The sequence below is a fragment of the Diachasmimorpha longicaudata genome, chromosome 20, assembly GCF_034640455.1.
Source record: "Diachasmimorpha longicaudata isolate KC_UGA_2023 chromosome 20, iyDiaLong2, whole genome shotgun sequence".
Classification (NCBI taxonomy): Eukaryota; Metazoa; Arthropoda; class Insecta; order Hymenoptera; family Braconidae; genus Diachasmimorpha; species Diachasmimorpha longicaudata.
The window spans coordinates 1,847,091-1,866,109 of NC_087244.1; the positions used below are offsets into that span (position 1 = coordinate 1,847,091).

Consider the following 19,019-nt stretch of genomic DNA (forward strand, 5'->3'; position numbering starts at 1 on the left):
ATGAAATAAAATAAATCAGGGGCGAAACAAGGGGCAACTTTACCTTCTGACGAGCTTCTCCCTCAGGAGTCTACGTCCCCGGGTGGCTAAGGGGCCGATGGGAAAAATCTGTTGTCTGTTTCGTGTCATATTTCACTCTCATCCCCCCCCCCACCCCCGTCTCCCACTCAACTTCAATTTCTCTCTGTCCAAATACCCAACCACCCCCTCTGGGTTATCCCACCACTCTTTTATCTCGAATTATTTATCTTATTTTTCTTTACGAAAATAAATGGAGAAATTTTTCACTGACGTCCTGGGGCTCTTGGGGTAATTTATCGATTAGTTATTTCCGGTTCTAGGGGTCAGTGACACGATTTGCTGAAGGGGATGGGGGTTGTTCTCACTATTGAAAATTAAATTTCGGTTGTAGTCGATTGGTGGGGGGTTGAGGAGACGATCGAGGTGGGTTTTGTTGACTTTTTCGATTTGTTGACTCGAGTAATTTTTGTTAACGTAATTTTTTCTTGTTATCTTCGATTGTTTATTCTCGATTATTCTCGCTCGTTCGGAATTTAACGGAAAAAAAATTGAAACTCGATGGAATAGGGAGAAATCAGTGACTGAGGGCGCTCGAAAAATTCACGTAGAATAACAACTTCCGGAACAATGAACGGACACGCACCCCTCGAATGGGGTGGGATGGGGTGGGGGAGGGGTGGAATGGGGTGGAAAAAAAAAAATTCGTTTATTTGCTTCTCTCGTCAATAAATTCACGTTTTGCAAACGTGGAGATGAGGGGATGTTTCACCCTGTCCGGTATCTGGGGGGTCTGGTGACGTATTCCCGGACGGGTGTCTAGGGTTTACGAATAAATTTTATTTATTTATTTTAGGGATTTTTTGTCTTTCGGGTGGATCGAACGGTTGACGAGTCGTGAAAGGGGGTGGGTAATTATGATGGGGTTGCAACCCCCGAGACGAGAAAAATTGAATCGATTTTTTAATTTTTTGGGGGTTGGAGTTTGAGGAAATGAACGAAACTTTTTTTATTTAAAAAATAATGAAGGGGAGAGGGGTTTTGGGTGGATTTTAGGGATAGATGGGGTGGGATGGGGGTAGGGGGCTCACTTTTGAATATTTAAAATTTATTTTCCTTCTACCGCATCCAAAATGAAATAAATCAATCCAATAAAAACCTTCTGAAGACAGCAATCGAACTTCTCCACTCCCTCATCCCCCTCCCCTTTTCAAAATCAAAAATTTCCCCCCAAAAATCACTCACACCCCCCTCCCAACCCCCAACAAATGACCCACGAAATCACTCGAACGTTCACCAATTTTTTATGGCTCAATAAATTAAAAAAAAAATGTCACAATCACCGGACGTTTTCAAAAAACCAAAAATTAAAATTCAAAAATCAAAAATCAAAATTTAGATAAAACTGTTGTGACACGTTGAACCGAACGACTGGTACTAACGTACATTCAACGTTTGAAAAACCATGTGCCACCCGGCTGCTCTTCCAAGTGCTCCCCAACCCCTCCCCGACGTCACCGGATACTAGGTCCCATTTTGTATTCTGTGTGTGTGTGCGGCCCACGGGGTGAACGTATGACGCACTCAACGGATTTTCGAAGCTTCTCCCCTCCTCACGAATTTATTTCATGAATAAATTTTTTTTTGGGGGTTGGAAAGGTCCCCCGGACTGTCCAGGGGCCCGTTATGGGCCTGAAGAGGGGGTAGTGGTCCCAACCCGATGAGTTCATGTTCTAGTTCTTCTCCCAACCCCCAGAGAACCCTCTCAACATCCCCCCAGTTCATTTCCACCCCCATAAATAATAATAAAAAATTCCGATTTTGGGCCTGATGTCATTGGGCCCCTCGGGGACCCGTAAAACGGGGACTTGGACGTCTATAGCCTCTAATTATAATTCCCTTCGAATTTTTCTACTTCATATCCCCATTTGATACCGTAAATTCTCGAGAAAAACCTCCCACTGGTCCCAAATCTAGTCCCACCCCCACCCCCTCCCGCACCTTCTCCATCTTCCAACACCTCTCCCACCCCCCTAAAACCCTCTCAACATCCCCCCAGTTCATTTCCACCCCCATAAACGATAATAAAAAATTCTGATTGTGGGCCTGATGTCATTGGGCCCCTCGGGGACCCCTAAAATCTCCGTTTAAACTTTTTCGTTCAAAATCCCATGGGATACGATCACATAAACGAACCCCAACTAAATACCAATATCATCCCCTTGTCCTCCGGAATATTCCCACACCACAAACAATGACCCCCTCCCCCCCCCCCCCTCTCCAGCCCCTGGCCCATTGTTTCGGGTAAACTCGACAAGAATTCGTGGTATCTCGGGTACGCGACTAATTCCGATCGTAAGGGCATGCGGTTCACGATGAATTTCTCGAGGTTTTAGGGTAAATCCGATGACTGACAACAGACAGGGGGTTGACGATGTTGAAATACCCGGGATTTTGGTAGTGGGGGTGGAAGGGGGGGGGGGGAATATTTTGGATCAATGATTGGAGGATAACCGGCCATTTTCCCTAGATATTTAACGGCGGTAAATTTGAATTGATAGAAAGTAATAAATATTTGCGATTTTAAATAGAAATTGAAACGCAATTTTTTTTTTTAAACCAAAATTTTGAGTTTTTTTTTGGTATTTGATGTTGTTAATAATTTTATTGTGATTGTGGCTACACCCCCCACCCCTGTGGCTGACAATATTCAATCGAAATGTGCGGTTCGACCGCGGAATATCGAACGTACGATAACTCAAAACTCAAAATTGAAAATTCAAATTCAATATGGCGACTTCATTAAATAATCATGTGAGTAATCATTAACAACTTTCTCAAGTCACAATTACCCAATTAATTCCAATAAACCATCACTTAACCCGCACTAGCACCAAAAAAAAAAAGGAAAAAAAATTTTTGAAAACACTTTTCTCAACTTTTTCAACTATTTTTCAAAATCAAAATTATTTACATTAATATTTATTAACTCACCACACCCGTCGACAATGTATTTAGCTAGACTGAAGCCAATGCACGTTGTAAGAATCATGAAAAGTGTTGCGGGGGGGTGGGGAGGTGGTGAAGAGGAGACGAAGGGGGAGGGGGGAGGGGCTTGTGCCTTCCCTACCAGTTGTGTATTCCATTCTGAGTCACGAGTGACACGACGTGCTAACGCGTCATATGATTACGAAATACTGACGATCTTGACTCGAATACAAAAATCGTATCGATTTTTTTTTTTTTTCTCGATAAAAGATCGAGGGGTGGGGGGAAAATAATGATTTTTTTTTTTATTATAAAATTTTGATGTTTGCGATGGGATGGGATGGGGTATAATGGGATGGGCTACGCGGGGTAAAATGGAATATATCGAGATTTATCGATTAATCGATTAATCGAAATTCGATAATCGATTTATTAAAATCGATATTGATGTCCAATCGATTATTATGTGACGATAATTTGTGACGATCGATTTATTTAATCCTCGTGTGCAATTTTTTTTTAGTTTCACCGTTTTACCCCTTCGTTAATTAATTAATTTGAATATCGTACGTTAATTTGATCGATAATAAATTTTTATCGATTGAAATTCGATGTTTTTGAGTCGATAAAAAGGGTTGAAGTCGTTGAACACCTTCGGCGGTCATTAATCACCGAAAAAAAAATGGGGAGATATTTTTTTTTATCTAGGGGTGGGATGAGGGGGTGAACGACAGGTCAATAGTGAATTCAGACGAGATAACGCACCCCCAACAACCCCGGCAGCCTCGATAAGCCCTTAATCCATCGTCTATTACCTCGAACACTCGATTCACCACAATTTCCACCCCTTCAACCCCCTATTTCACCCCCCATCCCACCCCCAATTCGTAATAATTAACTGAAAAATGGATTTCCTGGTTCACGATTTTGTTTACAATTTATTTAACGTATGATTGAGTTTGTTAATGACTCACCGGGAGATGTCCTCCTGTGATACAGCTCTAGGGGTTTGATTACCCTGAAGGGCGAGGGATGAAGCGTGACGTGACTCCTGGGAGTAGACGAGGGAATTCTCAAGGGCTGATACCGAACCATTTTGTTTACCTGATGATAAAAAACAATTAAATATTAATTTATTTTTATTGAGGGGCGGGAGGGGGTGGGGGAGGTGTTGGGGGTGTAATCGAGGTGTTGGAAGGGTCGACACAGCGAGGGAGGGGGTAGGATTTTATTAATAGGGGTGAGGGTGGGGTAAATGGGAGAGGGACAGTCTTTTGCGGTGGTCCATAATTACCGAATCTCCCCTTCAATCGGTTTTCGATTTTTTTATTTTAATTGCGAGGCTTTTGGGACAGTTGGGAGGGTGTAATGAGGGTATAATGAGTGAAATCTGGGACTTGGAATTTTTTTTTTTGGGTCTAAGGCCCAAAAAAAAATTATAAAACTTGTGATTTGCGGTTAATTTGTTTAATCTCATCCCTTAGACATGAAATAAAATTGTTTTGGGGTCAGGGTCAGGGTCAGTTGTTGTACCAACAGTCTATTTGGGCCTTACACCCCCAGGAATAGGGCCCCAATGATTTTTTTTATAAAAAAAACCCTCACAATTGCAATAAAAAAATTAAATTGAATGAGGGAAAGGGCTGAGGATGAGTTTAAACCGTCATAACACTCACGGGGTTGTGGCGACAATGAATGATCCGATGCAGGGGGTGGGGGTGGTATTATCCCCTCCGGTTTAGCCACCAAAAGGACCACTCGATCCTGGGTGGCCTTCAGCGTCGCCACCGCCTCCTCGTGCGTCACGTTCTCCAGATTTTTTTCCCCCTGAAACATTCGTCGAATTAAATCCCCCATCGAGGGGATGATTTACGACCCCATATCATCCCCAGGATCGACCTGGCCCCACCATTTTTAATGAAAAATAATATCATGGGGTACAATTGTTTAAACATCTCACCAGGGCGTTCCGCACAGCCACCAGTTTATCGCCGACAATGAGCCGACCGTCAACCTGTGCAGCTCCCCCCTCCATGATTTTTGTCACGTAAATTCCATTATCACCGGGTATGTGCTGATTGCCAATTCCCCCGGCGATACTGAACCCCAGGCCCTTGTTGCCCTTGATAAGTTCAATTTCCACCAGGTGAGATGTGGAATTTCTCCGTCTCCGGACGTACTAAACGATCAAATCAATTTATTTATGATGAATCTGCATAAATAGGGGATGTTATGAGGGTTGTAACGGGGGATGTGATTTATTTTTGTGATTTGACGTGATAAAGACGTCCGACTTCAAAAATCAGGTCTTGGGCCCCCTCGGGATGGGTCCCCTGGGACCCTGGGGCATGAGGACCTGATTTGGAGGGTAATGTACTGTTAAATCTGGGCCTTATCAGGTTCATTTTGGGGTGAACCGGAATTTGGGCCTTATCAGGTTCATTTGGGGTGAATCTGGGCCTCATAATGTTTATTGGGCCTGAATATGGGCCTCATAAGGTTTATTGGGCCTGAATATGGGCCTCATAAGGTTTATTGGGCCTGAATATGGGCCTTATCAGGTTCATTGGGCCTGAATATGGGCCTCATCAGGGTCCCTGGGCCTGAATATGGGCCTCATAAGGTTTATTGGGACTGAATATGGGCCTCATAAGGTTTATTGGGCCTGAATATGGGCCTCATAAGGTTTATTGGACCTGAATATGGGCCTCATCAGGGTCCCTGGGCCTGAACCTGATGTGGAAATACGTCAGATCAGGTTCAGATCGCGTTTTTTTATTTCAAAATTCAGGTTCTAGTTCAGTCCCATAGAAATTGGGGCATCAGGCCCTGATTTGGAGGGTAATGTACCATCAAACCTGGGCCTTATCAGGTCCAGAACCCAGCAATGTGTCATATCAGGCCCAGATAAAGCTGTTTAATTTAAAAATTCAGGTCCCAGTTCGGTCCCCTCGAAATTGGGCCATCACGACCTGATTTTTACTGTAACTCACTGTCAAATCCGGGCCTCATCAGGCCCATTGACACTAAACCTGATCAGGCCCATTGTATCAGGGCCTAATTAAGGCCCATTGACTATATACCTGATCAGGCCCATTGCCTCTGGGCCTAATTAAGGCCCATCGACTATGTACCTGATCAGGCCCATTGTATCTGGGCCCAATTAAGGCCCATTGACTCTAGACCTGATCAGGCCCATTGTATATGGGCCCAATTAAGGCCCATCGACCATGTACCTGATCAGGCAGCCTCATAAGGCCCAATTTCCCCCAAATATGACCTATTTCAACCCCAGAAAAATGTCAACTTTCGTCCTTGACCCACTTTATCATATTTTCGCACACGTTCCGTTCAATAAATTTTTTTTCGACTAAAAAAATCATTAAAAATTGGGACTTACCAATTTAACCGTATTACCAGCTTTCTTGAGTGCATCAACGGCCGTCGCGTGTGGTACGTCGACGACCGTAACATCATTCACCTGTAGTATTGTGTCATTGACCCGCAAACGTCCGTCCGCCGATGCTGCCCCACCCGATATAAGTTTTGTAATATAAATTGCTGTGTCATTTCCAATATGAGGATTGTCAGTCCCACCAGCGATACTGAATCCAAGTCCCGCACCACCGCGCTCCAATATGATTTCCTCGTACTCAAAATCATCGTCGCCATTTGCCTGGAACGAAAAATAATATTCAAAATGGCGGGTTTTATGGGCAAACGGTAAATTGATGAAGAATTTGATTTTTTTTTTTGGAATTTTTGGGGCCAGGGAACGTTTGAAAATTAATGGGGGCCTGAATTTTCAGTTTGAGAACGTGAACAGATCATTTTTTTGGGGCCCAGGGGGACGTGAATGAGGTGGGGGGTTGGGTGGGGTGTCTGGGGGGGGGTGTGTGGGCCTGATGTGACATGTGTTTATTTTTTTAGTGGGAGATAAGGCCCAAAACGTGTGAAAATCAATGGAGACCTGAATTTTCAGTTTGGGACCGCGAAAAAAAATTTTTTTTGGGCCCCAGGGCACGTGGTTTATGTAGGAGATTGTTTTTGGAAGGTTTTTTGGGCCTTATGTGACACCTTTGTATTTTTATAATGGGGATAAAGGCCCAAAACACATCAAAATCAATGGAGACCTGAATTTTCAGTTTGGGACCGCGAAAAAAAATTTTTTTTGGGCCCCAGGGCACGTTTTTTACGCAGGAGATCGTTTTTGAAGGTTATCTGGGCCTTATGTGACACCTGTGTATTTTTATACTCGGGATTAAGGCCCAAAACATGTCAAAATCAATGAAGACCCCAATTTTCCCTTTCAGACCTTGAAAAAAAATTCTTTTTCAGGCCCAGGCTCGCATGACCCACATAAAAACTTCTCTTTTGGGCCCTTCCTCGTCACCTGGGCCTCACCCCACACACATTCATTCCTCCACTCACGATAACGACCCAAAAAATTCCTTTAAACACTTCGTTTTTCCATCGAAATCGGGCCCCCTCCCCCCAACTCCACCAATTCCTCGAATATCAATTCATCTCATCGTCCATTGTCAGGCCCAATAACACCGACGGAAGGCTCAACGACACCGGAAACATCACCGGATATCCCCAACACGCGACGACACATTCCCGCGCCCCCCCCCCTCCCCCCTCGTGACCACTTAATCATCAAATAATCATTTCACGGGGTCAAACTGAAATTTGTCGGGCCCAAATGAATGAGATTGGATGGGGGGGGAGGGGGAGGAGGGGAGGGGGGAGAATGATTACCATTTCAGTTGTACGGAATGTTCGCAAAGTGGCAATCATCGTCAACGTCCCTAACGTCACGGCATATCAACCTCCAACCCCTTCCGCCCCCACCCACCCACCCCCCACCCCTCCCCCCTACCTCCCCCAAATACCACTTGCGCAGCACTTCATTTTACACGCGAACTTTGTTACTCGTTGATTGATACCACTGACGTTTGATATTGCGACGTAAAATCATTAACTAATGAAAAATTCGTTTTTTTTGGCGGGAAAATTTGAAAGTGGAGGGGGTTTTTTTCAGGGTGGGGGGGTGTGATATGGTTTGTGAATGGGGTGACGGGGATTGTGAAGGGGAATATTTTTTTTGGAGGTGATTGTAGTGGTTTTTGGGGAGTAGCAAAATGGCGGAGGTGGGGGAAAGTGATTTTATTGATTTGATGGGGTGATTTTGGTTTTTGGGAGAAGTTTGGGGTTTTTAATGGTCGATTGGGTGGGGATTTGATGGGTTTTATCGGTTAATGAATCGATTTTGGGATTGAAAAGTCCACAAAACACTTCAGACACTTTTTAAAAATTAATTTGGTGTTTTTTTGGGAAATAAAAAAATGGCGGAGGTGGGGGGAAGTGATTTTATTGATTTGAGGAGTTTATTTCGGTCTCTGGGACGAGTTTCGATTTTTTAAAAATCGATTACGCAATAAATTACTGATATTTATCGTTCGATAAATCGATTTCTCCCCAAAAAACTTCACAAATCACTTTTTTCATTACAAATTCCGACATTAAAAAACAAAAAACCACAAAATATTAATCACACCCCTTTGTCCTTCACATTTTCACCCCCAACATCCCCTCAACCTCCTCATCAATCAATTAATTTAAAGAATTAATTTTTAATCTTCACTTCAAAGCGAAAATCGAAGTCTTAATTTTTATTTTCGATATCAAATCGATTTAATTTTTTCACAATTAATTATGCAACAGATTAACGAGTTTAATCGTCGAATAAACCATCGATTGACTCGAGTCTCTCGTCGTGTGTATTTGACGGACTATTTTCAACTGCTCGCGAAAATACACATCGAGATTTCCCTCGAACTGTTGAATCTAAAACTAAACTCTTGTCACATCGACTCGTTTCATCCGAAATAACTCGACTATTTTTTTTTTATTTCACCGAAGCGTCTGGGGCGATAGAATATTTCCTTGAATCATCGGTTATGATATCAAATAGTATAAACAATCGTCGCCCCAGAACACGTCCCCACCGGTTCGTCGACGATGACCTCGATCTCAAGGTCACGTCCAAAAAAAAGAAGAAAAAATATTAAAAAAAAAAATGAACAAGTTCAACGTGTGGGGCATCATCACCCAGACCTGGGGATGAGTCACCTCGAGACCGTCAGGGCGGACTAAATATAATCTCATGGGGGAGGAAATTCTCCGAATTTTGATTTATGAAAATAAAAAATAAAAAATTTCTCGGTAATTTAATGCTCAGTACAACAGCCCTGGGATCGAGACTTTATAATGAGCTGTGGCATTCGTTAAAGTTGAACGTCGAGACGAGATGACGTCATTTAAATAAAAATAATTAATAATTTTTAATAACAATATTTTTTAATTAAATAAAAACGTCGATTTCGGGGGTGAAATGAGTTTTTTAAATTTTTCCTGAAGATATATCAATTGTTTATTGAATATTGACTTGAAAATCCACAAGATTATTATTATTACTCAACATTTTAACGACTTAATTAACTATTTATTCATTAACATATTTTTTTATATATTTATTCGACCCAAAAAGGGGTGAAAACCCCTCAAAACCCATTTTTACCGAACCCTCTCGAAACCTCCCCAAAAAATCACAAACAAAAATTCAAAAAAAATTCCAAACTCACCCCTAAACCTCACCCCCCTCCCCATCAACATCATCCCCCCCCCAAAAAACCCCTTTCACCCCCTCAAAAATTCCCCCATCACCACCAAATGCACCGAAGGTCACTCACTACTTCCAAAAAATTGTCATAATAAAATACCCCACCCCCTCACCCCCCCTCCCACCCCCACCCGACTGTCATAAAAATCATCTGACGAACTGTCACATGATCTGACGTCATCCCTAAACACTAGATGTAATACTAGACCCTCGACACGCTCCGAATATCATTTCCGGTTACGTAAACACGCGACAAGTGCAATAAAATACTATCATGAGGGGGTGGGAGGGTGAGAGGGGGTGGGGGGGATTTATGTAACGTCTTAGAAAGAATAATTCTAGCTCTTCAAGAATTTATTTCGCCTCAATTTACATCTGAATTCAATATTTCAGATGTCAGGAATTTACTAGACAGATATAAGTCCCAAAGGGGTTGAAAATAAGGGGTAAGTCGTGGGGGGGTAACATTTCAGAGCGAGTGTAATCGAATTAGTGACGCTATGAATCTCCGTTGATAGTTGAAGTGACAGTGGGGGGTGGGTAAATGATGAGGGGGTGGTTAGGGGGTGGATAAAAGTGGGATGAAAGGGGGTGAGTTTATAAAGTTGGGGATGAAGGACTCGTCTTCATGGGGAGAACGGGCTTTCGTGGAGTTTCTCGGATACAAGACAAGAGAACCGGCGGAAACTCGAGGGAAAAAAAAATATATAATAGGGGTGAGTGGGGGGTGAGATCAGAAGACACAAAGGGGTGTTTCTGCTTATTTTACTTCAACACTTTTCATCGAAAGTTGGAGGAATTAAATACGTCAACAAAGAGTCGTCCTACGGTTCCTCCCTCAGACAAAATCCAGTTAATTAATTAGACTAATTAATTTATTTATCTAATGATAATCGAATCGATAATTAAAATTCCTCGAATGTTCATTTGATTTATCTGTCTAGGGGTCTCACGCGGCGATTAAACTCACTTGATTAATTTCACCCCCCGAAAATCGAGGGGGATGAGAGAGTGATAGTGACATGGGGGTGGGTGGGGGGCGGGGGGTGTAACAAGTGAGGGTGGAATATATCGTAGAAAATTTACCCTCGAATTCGAGAATATGGAATAGGGGTTGACGATGCGGTTCGAACTGTTGAGACTGACGACAGTTCCGGGGGGTGATGTGCAATTATGAGGGGGTGGGAGGGGTGTCTAGGGTGATCCAGGTGATTGATTGTATTCGAATTAATGTGTCTAGGGGGTGAAATGAAAATCTGAGGGGGAAAACATCCCCTTTGGGGGCGGGAAAATGTGAAATTCTGGTGTTAGAGTTTTTTGAGCGATTTGTGAGCGACTTTTTTGGGCCTTAAAATTTTTTAAATGGGTCCTACGATGGGGTAACTTCTCGGTGGGGTTGGGGGTTGAACGTTAAGGGTTGGTGGGGGAGAAAAGCTTTGGTGGGTCGTGGAATATTTTCGTGTGAGTTCGACGGCGAAAATTTTGAGCGATTTGTGAGCGACTTTTTTGGGCCTTAAAATTTTTTAAATGGGTCCTACGATGGGGTAACTTCTCGGTGGGGTTGGGGGTTGAACGTTAAGGGTTGGTGGGGGAGAAAAGCTTTGGTGGGTCGTGGAATATTTTCGTGTGAGTTCGACGGCGAAAATCTTGAGCGATTTCGACTCAAAAATACTCGAATTTTTCGGACGATATCGACTAGTGTTTTTTGTTTATTAAATTGTTTATAACTTTCCTCATCGTAATTGTTAACGTTATTACTCACATGTCGAGTGTCCGTAGCGAGTAGTGGTGTATGTGCCTGGAACAACGATTTTACCGAGTCATTAGATAAACAATCGAATGTCTAGTGACTTCTAATTGACAAAACTGATGTTTCATGCAGGAGTTCTAACATCGATCTATTGTATAATACATTCCCTGAGGGTAGAACTACACTTCCCACCCCCGAGGGCAAAAAAAACTCAAAATACTCAACAACCCCCTGAATTAACCCCCAAAAAACCAAAAAAACAATCGAAAATTCAGGAAAATTTCGCTCAAAAAAATATTTCTGAAGCTTTTGAAAAGACAAAATCACAAAATTCCTATCAAAATCCCTCACAACCCTTCCATATTCCTCCCCTAATTAAAATAGCTCATCATTTCTCCGTGCAATTCACGGATTCACCCTCTGGTGCCATAAAAGGGTCGAAGGGATGCGATAAAAAAGTGGAAATGAGTTCAATTCAATTTTCCCCTGCACTGAGTTAACTCGGGGGGTGAGAGGAAAGGGGGTGCATCATCCCTCGTTTTGTTTTTATAAATGGAATTCAACCCCTCGTCGCATCTCCATTCGAATCGCTAATTGAAGTACTCGTTATACTCGACGATAAAATATCTGATCTACAGATTTTTCAAAATATTAAGGGATGATTTTGCGTTTCAACCCCTCTTCTAACTCATTTCCTCCCCCTCAAACATCAAAAATAAACCCAAACCCCATATTCACAAGTTAAAAAACCCAAAAAAAAAAAATTTCTCTCTTCAAAAAATTATTTACTTAATAATTAATTCACAGGGGGCGGTACGTGTTCAGAAAAACCAGACGATGCGGTTTTAACCCACACATCCCTGTCTCCCTTCACATTTTATCGCTCCACAGTTCCATCCCCACCCCCTCACCCCTCTCTTCACCAAAAAAAAAAAAAGCAAAAACCGCAGCGCATTATTTATTTATTTATTTACGTACACAAAGGAGGCGGTATTCACGTGGGGTGAAAACCACGAGTGGTATAACATACACCTGATATCACTGTGATCATATCACATGATGATAACCCAAAAAAAATCCTCAAAGTATTTTTTTAGGGGTGAAAATTAATAAATGTTCACGAAAATGCAAAAATTTACGGAGGGGTGGATTAAATTAAACGGTAAGAGGGTTAAATATATTATAAAAAATCGAATTCTCATAAAACCCATCACTAATAACATCAATAATAACAATAATGACAATAATAATAGGGAAAAGATAAATAAAATCGTGTTGAGGGTGCGCCGACAGTGCGCCGACGTTCGTAAAACATTTTCCCCCTTGAGTTATTTTCAATAAATTTTTTTCAACGTTTTTTTTAACGATCCCCTAAAGAGGGTTTTTTTCCCCCTCCAATTTACGATCAAGGGATTTACAAAATGTTTAAATCCATCTCATTCGTTGAAATGTGTTAAATAAAATATATCAGTATATGTTAAAGTTGAAAAACACATGAAAGAATATCAACGTACGTCATATAAGATTTCGCATAAACTCAGTATTTACGATGTGCCATAAGGGCTCGAGGCGATACCACGTGATGTAGTTGAATAAAATTAAGGGATTTTTTTACAGTTGAGAGATTCAAGAGGGATGAAAACATTTATTCGATGAACGATAGTCGATAAAACCCCCGGATGTCCTCCATTTTCCTCAAAAATATCAAAATCACAAGAAATTTCAAAATTACAGGGCTCGACAGGGACTCAAAATTTTTTTTGAAACACGTCAAACCAATTTTTGACACCCCCCATGTCCACAGAAACCAAAAATCCCACCCCCTCATCCAAAAACCATCGAAATAACAATTTAAACCCCTAAATCACATTCAAATTTCCCGCCCGATCTGCCTTACCGACCTCACACCATTCAAAGCCCCCGACAGAGGGATGACAACTGCCAAAACAACAAAAACAAAAACAACAACAACATTTGGCGTCATAAAAACCTTATAATCATCATCACAATCTCATTATCAAATTAATATTATTAATTTGATTAATTTTAAATATTATAATTAATATTAATAACGTAATGACCTTGAACTTGTTCTCCGATCTATCGACTCGTGTACAACTTCCCCCCCCCCACTGAATATGTTTAACGACAAACGATAATGATTACGAGGTCGTCACGGTTGGTTAGCGCAATTCGAGGTAGCACAATCGTAGATACAACCGTAATGTTGTTGATTGTAGTCACATGTTACAAATGTGTTATCGGTTTTACTCACTTGATATTACGAAATCATAATATAACCCAGTCACTCATTGGCATCAATTGACGTCAGTCGTATTAACATTTGTGTGAGAGAATAAACTGGAACTGCACGAGTGAACGAGAGTAGTTGAGATAATGAATGTGAATGAGTTGATGAATCACGTCTTCATGAGAGGATCGATGGATAAAATATCGATACAGAGCATATGGTGAATATCAACTGGTCCACATTGAGAGTGATTACGTCATGGAAAATGGGGGGGAATTGGAGGTCATTGGCGTGAGCTATTTTATGATGTGGTTGGGAGGTCGAGAGGTTTTGGAATGATGAATGTAGGGAAAAGTATCGAAAAGGGTCGAGAAATATCGAAAAATATCGAAAATTATCGAAAAATATCGAAAAGTCTCGAAAAAATATCGAAGTGTCGAAAAATATCGAAAAAATATCAAAATGTATCGAAAAAATATCGAAGTGTCGAAAAATATCGAAAAACTATCGAAAAATATCGAAAAGTCTCGAAAAAATATCGAAGTGTCGAAAAATATCGAAAAACTATCGAAAAATATCGAAGAACTATCGAAAACTATCGAAAAATATCGAGAAAATATCGAAAAGTCTCGAAAAAATATCGAAGTGTCGAAAAATATCGAAAAACTATCGAAAAATATCGAGAAAATATCGAAAAGTCTCGAAAAATATCGAAGAACTATCGAAAAACTATCGAAAACTATCGAAAAATATCGAAAAGTCTCGAAAAAATATCGAAGTGTCGAAAAATATCGAAAAAATATCGAAATGTATCGAAGAACTATCGAAAAACTATCGAAAACTATCGAAAAATATCGAAAAAATATCGAAAAGTCTCGAAAAAATATCAAAACGTATCGACAAAATATCAAAAACTATCGAAAAATATCGAAGTATCGAAAAATATCGAAAAAAAAATCGAAAAATATCGAAAACATTTGCCAAATCACCTATGAAAACACATCAACATTCCATATACCCCAGTGAACATTTACAAAGTCTTCCAAACCCTCCCAATTCAATAATTTATTTTATAACGAGCTATATAAAACAAGGAGATAATCTCCATCATAACCTTTGACCTGCCACTAAACTGAAGACACAGTTTAGCATTTCGTGATGGACTATCCGATATATTCAACCACAACTGGAATGCATCGCGGATATAATCGGTAGGCTACCGAGTCCCCAGGCGGCACAAGCTCGTGTGCCGTCGGAAGACTAATTCCCCGTTCTCGCGGGCGTTCGCATTGAGCACATGCGACTGAACATGAACGCGCCCGTCGGAATCATAAACGACGACGACGATGAGTGAATGAATGAATGAGACCAACCAACCCTTCCGTCGGAGACGGTACATCAGGGTGGGACCTGGTGATCGTCTCCGGGGAGACTTCCCGGGGTATTAGAGTCGTTTTATACGATTTCTCTTGTACTTTTAGACCCCAAATACCCCAGACATTTTATTTGGCACCTGGTGACGGTCACTGGGGGTCAGGGTGGGGTTTTAAGTCGAAGAGAACATCGTGAGTTGTTGAAAATATTTTTTAAAATCGATGACTCACCGTGTCGAGACTGAACAGACTTGAAACCTTCTTGAGGAATCCGTCCTGGGACTTCTTCTTCCTTCTCGTTGCCATCTCCACTTCCAGGGTCAACACAACACGAATAATAATCCAAATAATTGAAAATTTTCACTTGTTATGTCACTCAATTGATGTTCACACGTACATAATTCAATTTTTTAAATTCACTGGCACTTTAATTAGTCGAATTAATTAGTTTTCACTATTAAACAGTCGAATAACACAATTTTAATTTATAAAAAACACTTTTTTGTGGAGAGGGTTGAATTTCAGGCGGGTTCGAAGGTCTCCGAGTGGTCAGAGCTTTAAAAATGTTGAGTAAAAAATTTAATTTGTTCGTTTAATTGATAATTATCGAACTGTCGTTGATTGGAATGAGGAAATGATTTTGAATCACAAAAAATTGTGAAGTCGTCGTTGTTTTGTCGCTTTTCTGGACCAAATTTTCGTATCGTAAAATTCATCTTTTACCTCTGGCTCGTCGTCCACGAGGCAAAATAACAAATTCACCATTTCCTCATTCCACTCAATTAAAAAAAAATCATTATCACTTGGTTTCACTGCAACGTGGGTCGTGGAGTGAGTGTCACTCTCACGGTTCAACGTCAACGAATAAAAAAACGAAGAGGAAACGTTTGGAAAGTGAGAACGACAACGGCACCGGGGACTAGACTTGTGGAGGTGGGGTAGAGTCAGTGAGCGTGACCGAGGGGTCAGAGTAATATTGAAATTTTTTTTATTTATGAAAATGTGTTTAATAAATAAAAAATATGGATATCAATCACATCAGGTGGGGCTCAAAGGGTGGGATAATTGATTATCGATTGGAATTAATTAGACGATTGTAATTAACGTAACAGAGTTGTTAGTGGGGGATTTTAATGCTCGAGGGGGTGATGTGACTGACTAATTAATAGAGGAATTTTTATGAAGTTTTTTGCTTTTGCAAAAGAACTTTTGCCAAAATGAAATTATTTTTTAGAATCAGAGATTTTGTGGCAGCAAATTAACGAAAATATTCTTCTTTCTGGTGTAATTGTGAAGGTTATTCCCTGATTTATATAGAAAAATTGTTGTTATTTGTTGGATATGATAAATAATTGAATATTATTCGTAACAACAAATACCCAGAGGACATAATTGGCAATAAATAAATTGGTAATAAATAAATTGGCAAATAGATAACAGATGTGTGAAACGCCTCCCACACAAGTGTCAATATCTCCAGATCGGCAGAGTGAAATTTGAATATTTTTTTTTCAAAATAAAGACCGTTAATTAATCTTCAAATTGAGATGTGTCTCATCCAAATCGCATCGTCAGATCAAAAGATATTGACGATTGACTATACGCCCTCCCCGTCGCGTCGCCACCCAAGACGCCCGCACTTCATCAACAATACCACCCAATCGGCAGAGTAAAACCCACCGATTTTTTTTTCATTAAAAACCTCTTTCCCTCCCCTTCAAAACAACCCCCGGCTCATCAAAATCGCATCGTTACAACCCCCAATTACCCCCGCTGACGCCCGTCAACGTTACTCCCCGGCCCCCTAACCTCAAACTCACTTTCCAAAAATTTCTCCTCTTTCATTCCTCTCACTTTCTTCAAAAAAAAGTCCAAATAATTTCTGAACTCACCGATTACCCCACAATCGATCTCCCCACACGATCATCCGCACTCCTCCACCAACACAATCCACTTCCCCCCCAAAAATCCAACACACAAATCACCAAAAACGCCCAAAATGTCTGAATGTCTGGGGTCCCCGGGCGTTGGTGACAACGAGTTCTCGTCAACTCGATAAAAATCACTGGTAACCACCTCCAGGAATCCACAACCACAGCCTGTTGCACTTGGAAGCCAAAAGCCCCCCCCTTTACCCCCCTCACTAGATCACACACACGTGTATTCCACAGTTCACTGATGTCCGTCGACGTATCCACATAATTCACTGGGTATTTTTCGGTTGTCCAGGTGATGCCTTAACAATTGTTCGGTCGATTTAACGGTAAAAATTCTTTTTAACACTCGAGAAAACGTCGGCGTCTCGCGTAAACAGGTTGTGGGTACCTCCTTGGAATTTGTGTCTCAGCCCCCACCCGGAGACGAGTCACTTGTCGCTCGGCGCCACCAGCGCCTCTTGTGGGGGCGGGAGGAAGCGCCATTCGAAATAATTACGAGAAAAAATATGTGATAAAGTGGTGGGATTAATTAAAAATAAAGAACCGGAGGTGGAATTAATAATTATCGTGTGGTAAATCGTGAAGATTCGGGTGTTTTACCCCAGTTTGGAGAGGGAGTCGAGGTTTTTGGTGGGTTTGGGGGTGAATTGAGGGGGTATGAGGTTTACGGAGGGAGGGGGTGGGTGGAGGGGGGGTTGGTGGGTGGAGAAATATTTTTTGGGATTTTTTTTGGGGGTTTTATGGTGGGGTTTTGGAGGGTTTGGGGTTTTTGGGGGTTGAAGCGGTGATGGGGAGGGGAATTGTTTGAATAAATAGGTTTTGTGAATTTTTGGGGGGTTTTTGAGGTGGAATTTGGAAGAATTTTGAGTTTTTGAGGGTTAAAAAGTTGAAAATGAGAAGAATTATTTAAATAAATTGTTTTTCTGATTTTTTTTGTGATTTTTAAAGCGAAATTTTGAAGAATTTTTGGGTTTTTGTTGTTGAAAAAATTAAAAATGAGCAGAATTATTTAAATAAATAGTTTCTTTGATTTTTTTTGTATTTTTTAAAGCTAAATTTTGAAGAATTTTCGGTTTTTCTCATTAAAAAAATTAAAAATGAGAAGAATTATTTAAATAAATTGTCTTTCTGTCTTTTTAAATCAACTTTGACATCAAAATCTCCAAGAACTTTCATTTTTCACCACAACCCAATCAAAACTTCTCAAAAAACTATTCAAAAAAATCATTTTCTCCAATTTTCCCTCAATTTTCAACCCAAAATCTCCAAAATCTTTCATTTTTCACAATTAAACCTCTTAAAACTCCTCAAAAAACTACTAAACCAAACCCTTTCTCCAACTCCCTTCACTTCCCCCCCCCCCACTCTCCCCGAATTTTCCCAAAAATCCCCTCCCTTCACCTCTCGAAAATCCAAAAACCCCAAAATTCCAAAATTCCACCTCAACTCCACTTAAAAAATATTTTCCCATCATATCCCCCTCCCCCCCCACGTCCCTTTCCACTCAATAAACTCAACGGAATCGAGAGCAACCCCCCCCCCCCACCCCACCCCTCAGCCATCGATACAAAGGGCCGCCCTAGACACGTCCCCGGAACCGGTAAAAACAAGTGAGACAATCAACTGACGATAGAACACTCGAGAAAACAACGAATGGTCTCCTCCTGGCGGAATCCATTGGCCCCATCTATCGACTGTACTCTCCCGAGACAAGAGACCCTTTTGTCGAAGGGTAGAACTTGTCAAAGACTGGGTGGAGAGTCAATGGAGACGTCCACCCGATCCTAAACACGAGACACTTGAATACACTAGACTGTCGATGATGTGAACGAAAATAAATTCAATTTTCATTTGATTAGCGATCTCAACCGGTTTGTGATGATATTCAGTCGGTAAGAGAGGGCGGGGTGGTACCGACGGGGTCGGGATCGACCTCCGGGTGCCTTAAAGCCGACATTTTGTGGGTTTAATTCTAATTCTTTTTGAATTCTTTGATTTCTAGAGGAGTTTAAATGAT

General features: G+C 41.1%; 2 protein-coding genes across 9 annotated transcripts in view; one reads left to right on the plus strand and one right to left on the minus strand.

The window, feature by feature from the left end:
* LOC135171487 (disks large 1 tumor suppressor protein-like) overlaps positions 1-19,019 on the minus strand; it is a 90,112-nt gene that overhangs the window by 12,330 nt on the left and 58,763 nt on the right. For 6 of the 8 annotated variants that reach the window (XM_064138054.1, XM_064138056.1, XM_064138058.1 and 3 more), the window contains 5 exons: positions 11,454-11,489; positions 6,407-6,682; positions 4,967-5,185; positions 4,683-4,833; positions 3,981-4,110 (listed from right to left, as the gene is read on the minus strand). In XM_064138054.1, coding sequence (XP_063994124.1) covers positions 3,981-4,110; positions 4,683-4,833; positions 4,967-5,185; positions 6,407-6,682; positions 11,454-11,489 — 812 coding nt within the window. The remainder of the gene's footprint in view (positions 1-3,980; positions 4,111-4,682; positions 4,834-4,966; positions 5,186-6,406; positions 6,683-11,453; positions 11,490-19,019) is intronic. The other 2 variants (XM_064138055.1, XM_064138057.1) reach the window with 1 other exon arrangement.
* The window catches only part of LOC135171493 (odorant receptor Or1-like), a 97,579-nt gene that overhangs the window by 10,391 nt on the left and 68,169 nt on the right, over positions 1-19,019 (plus strand). The window lies entirely within an intron of this gene.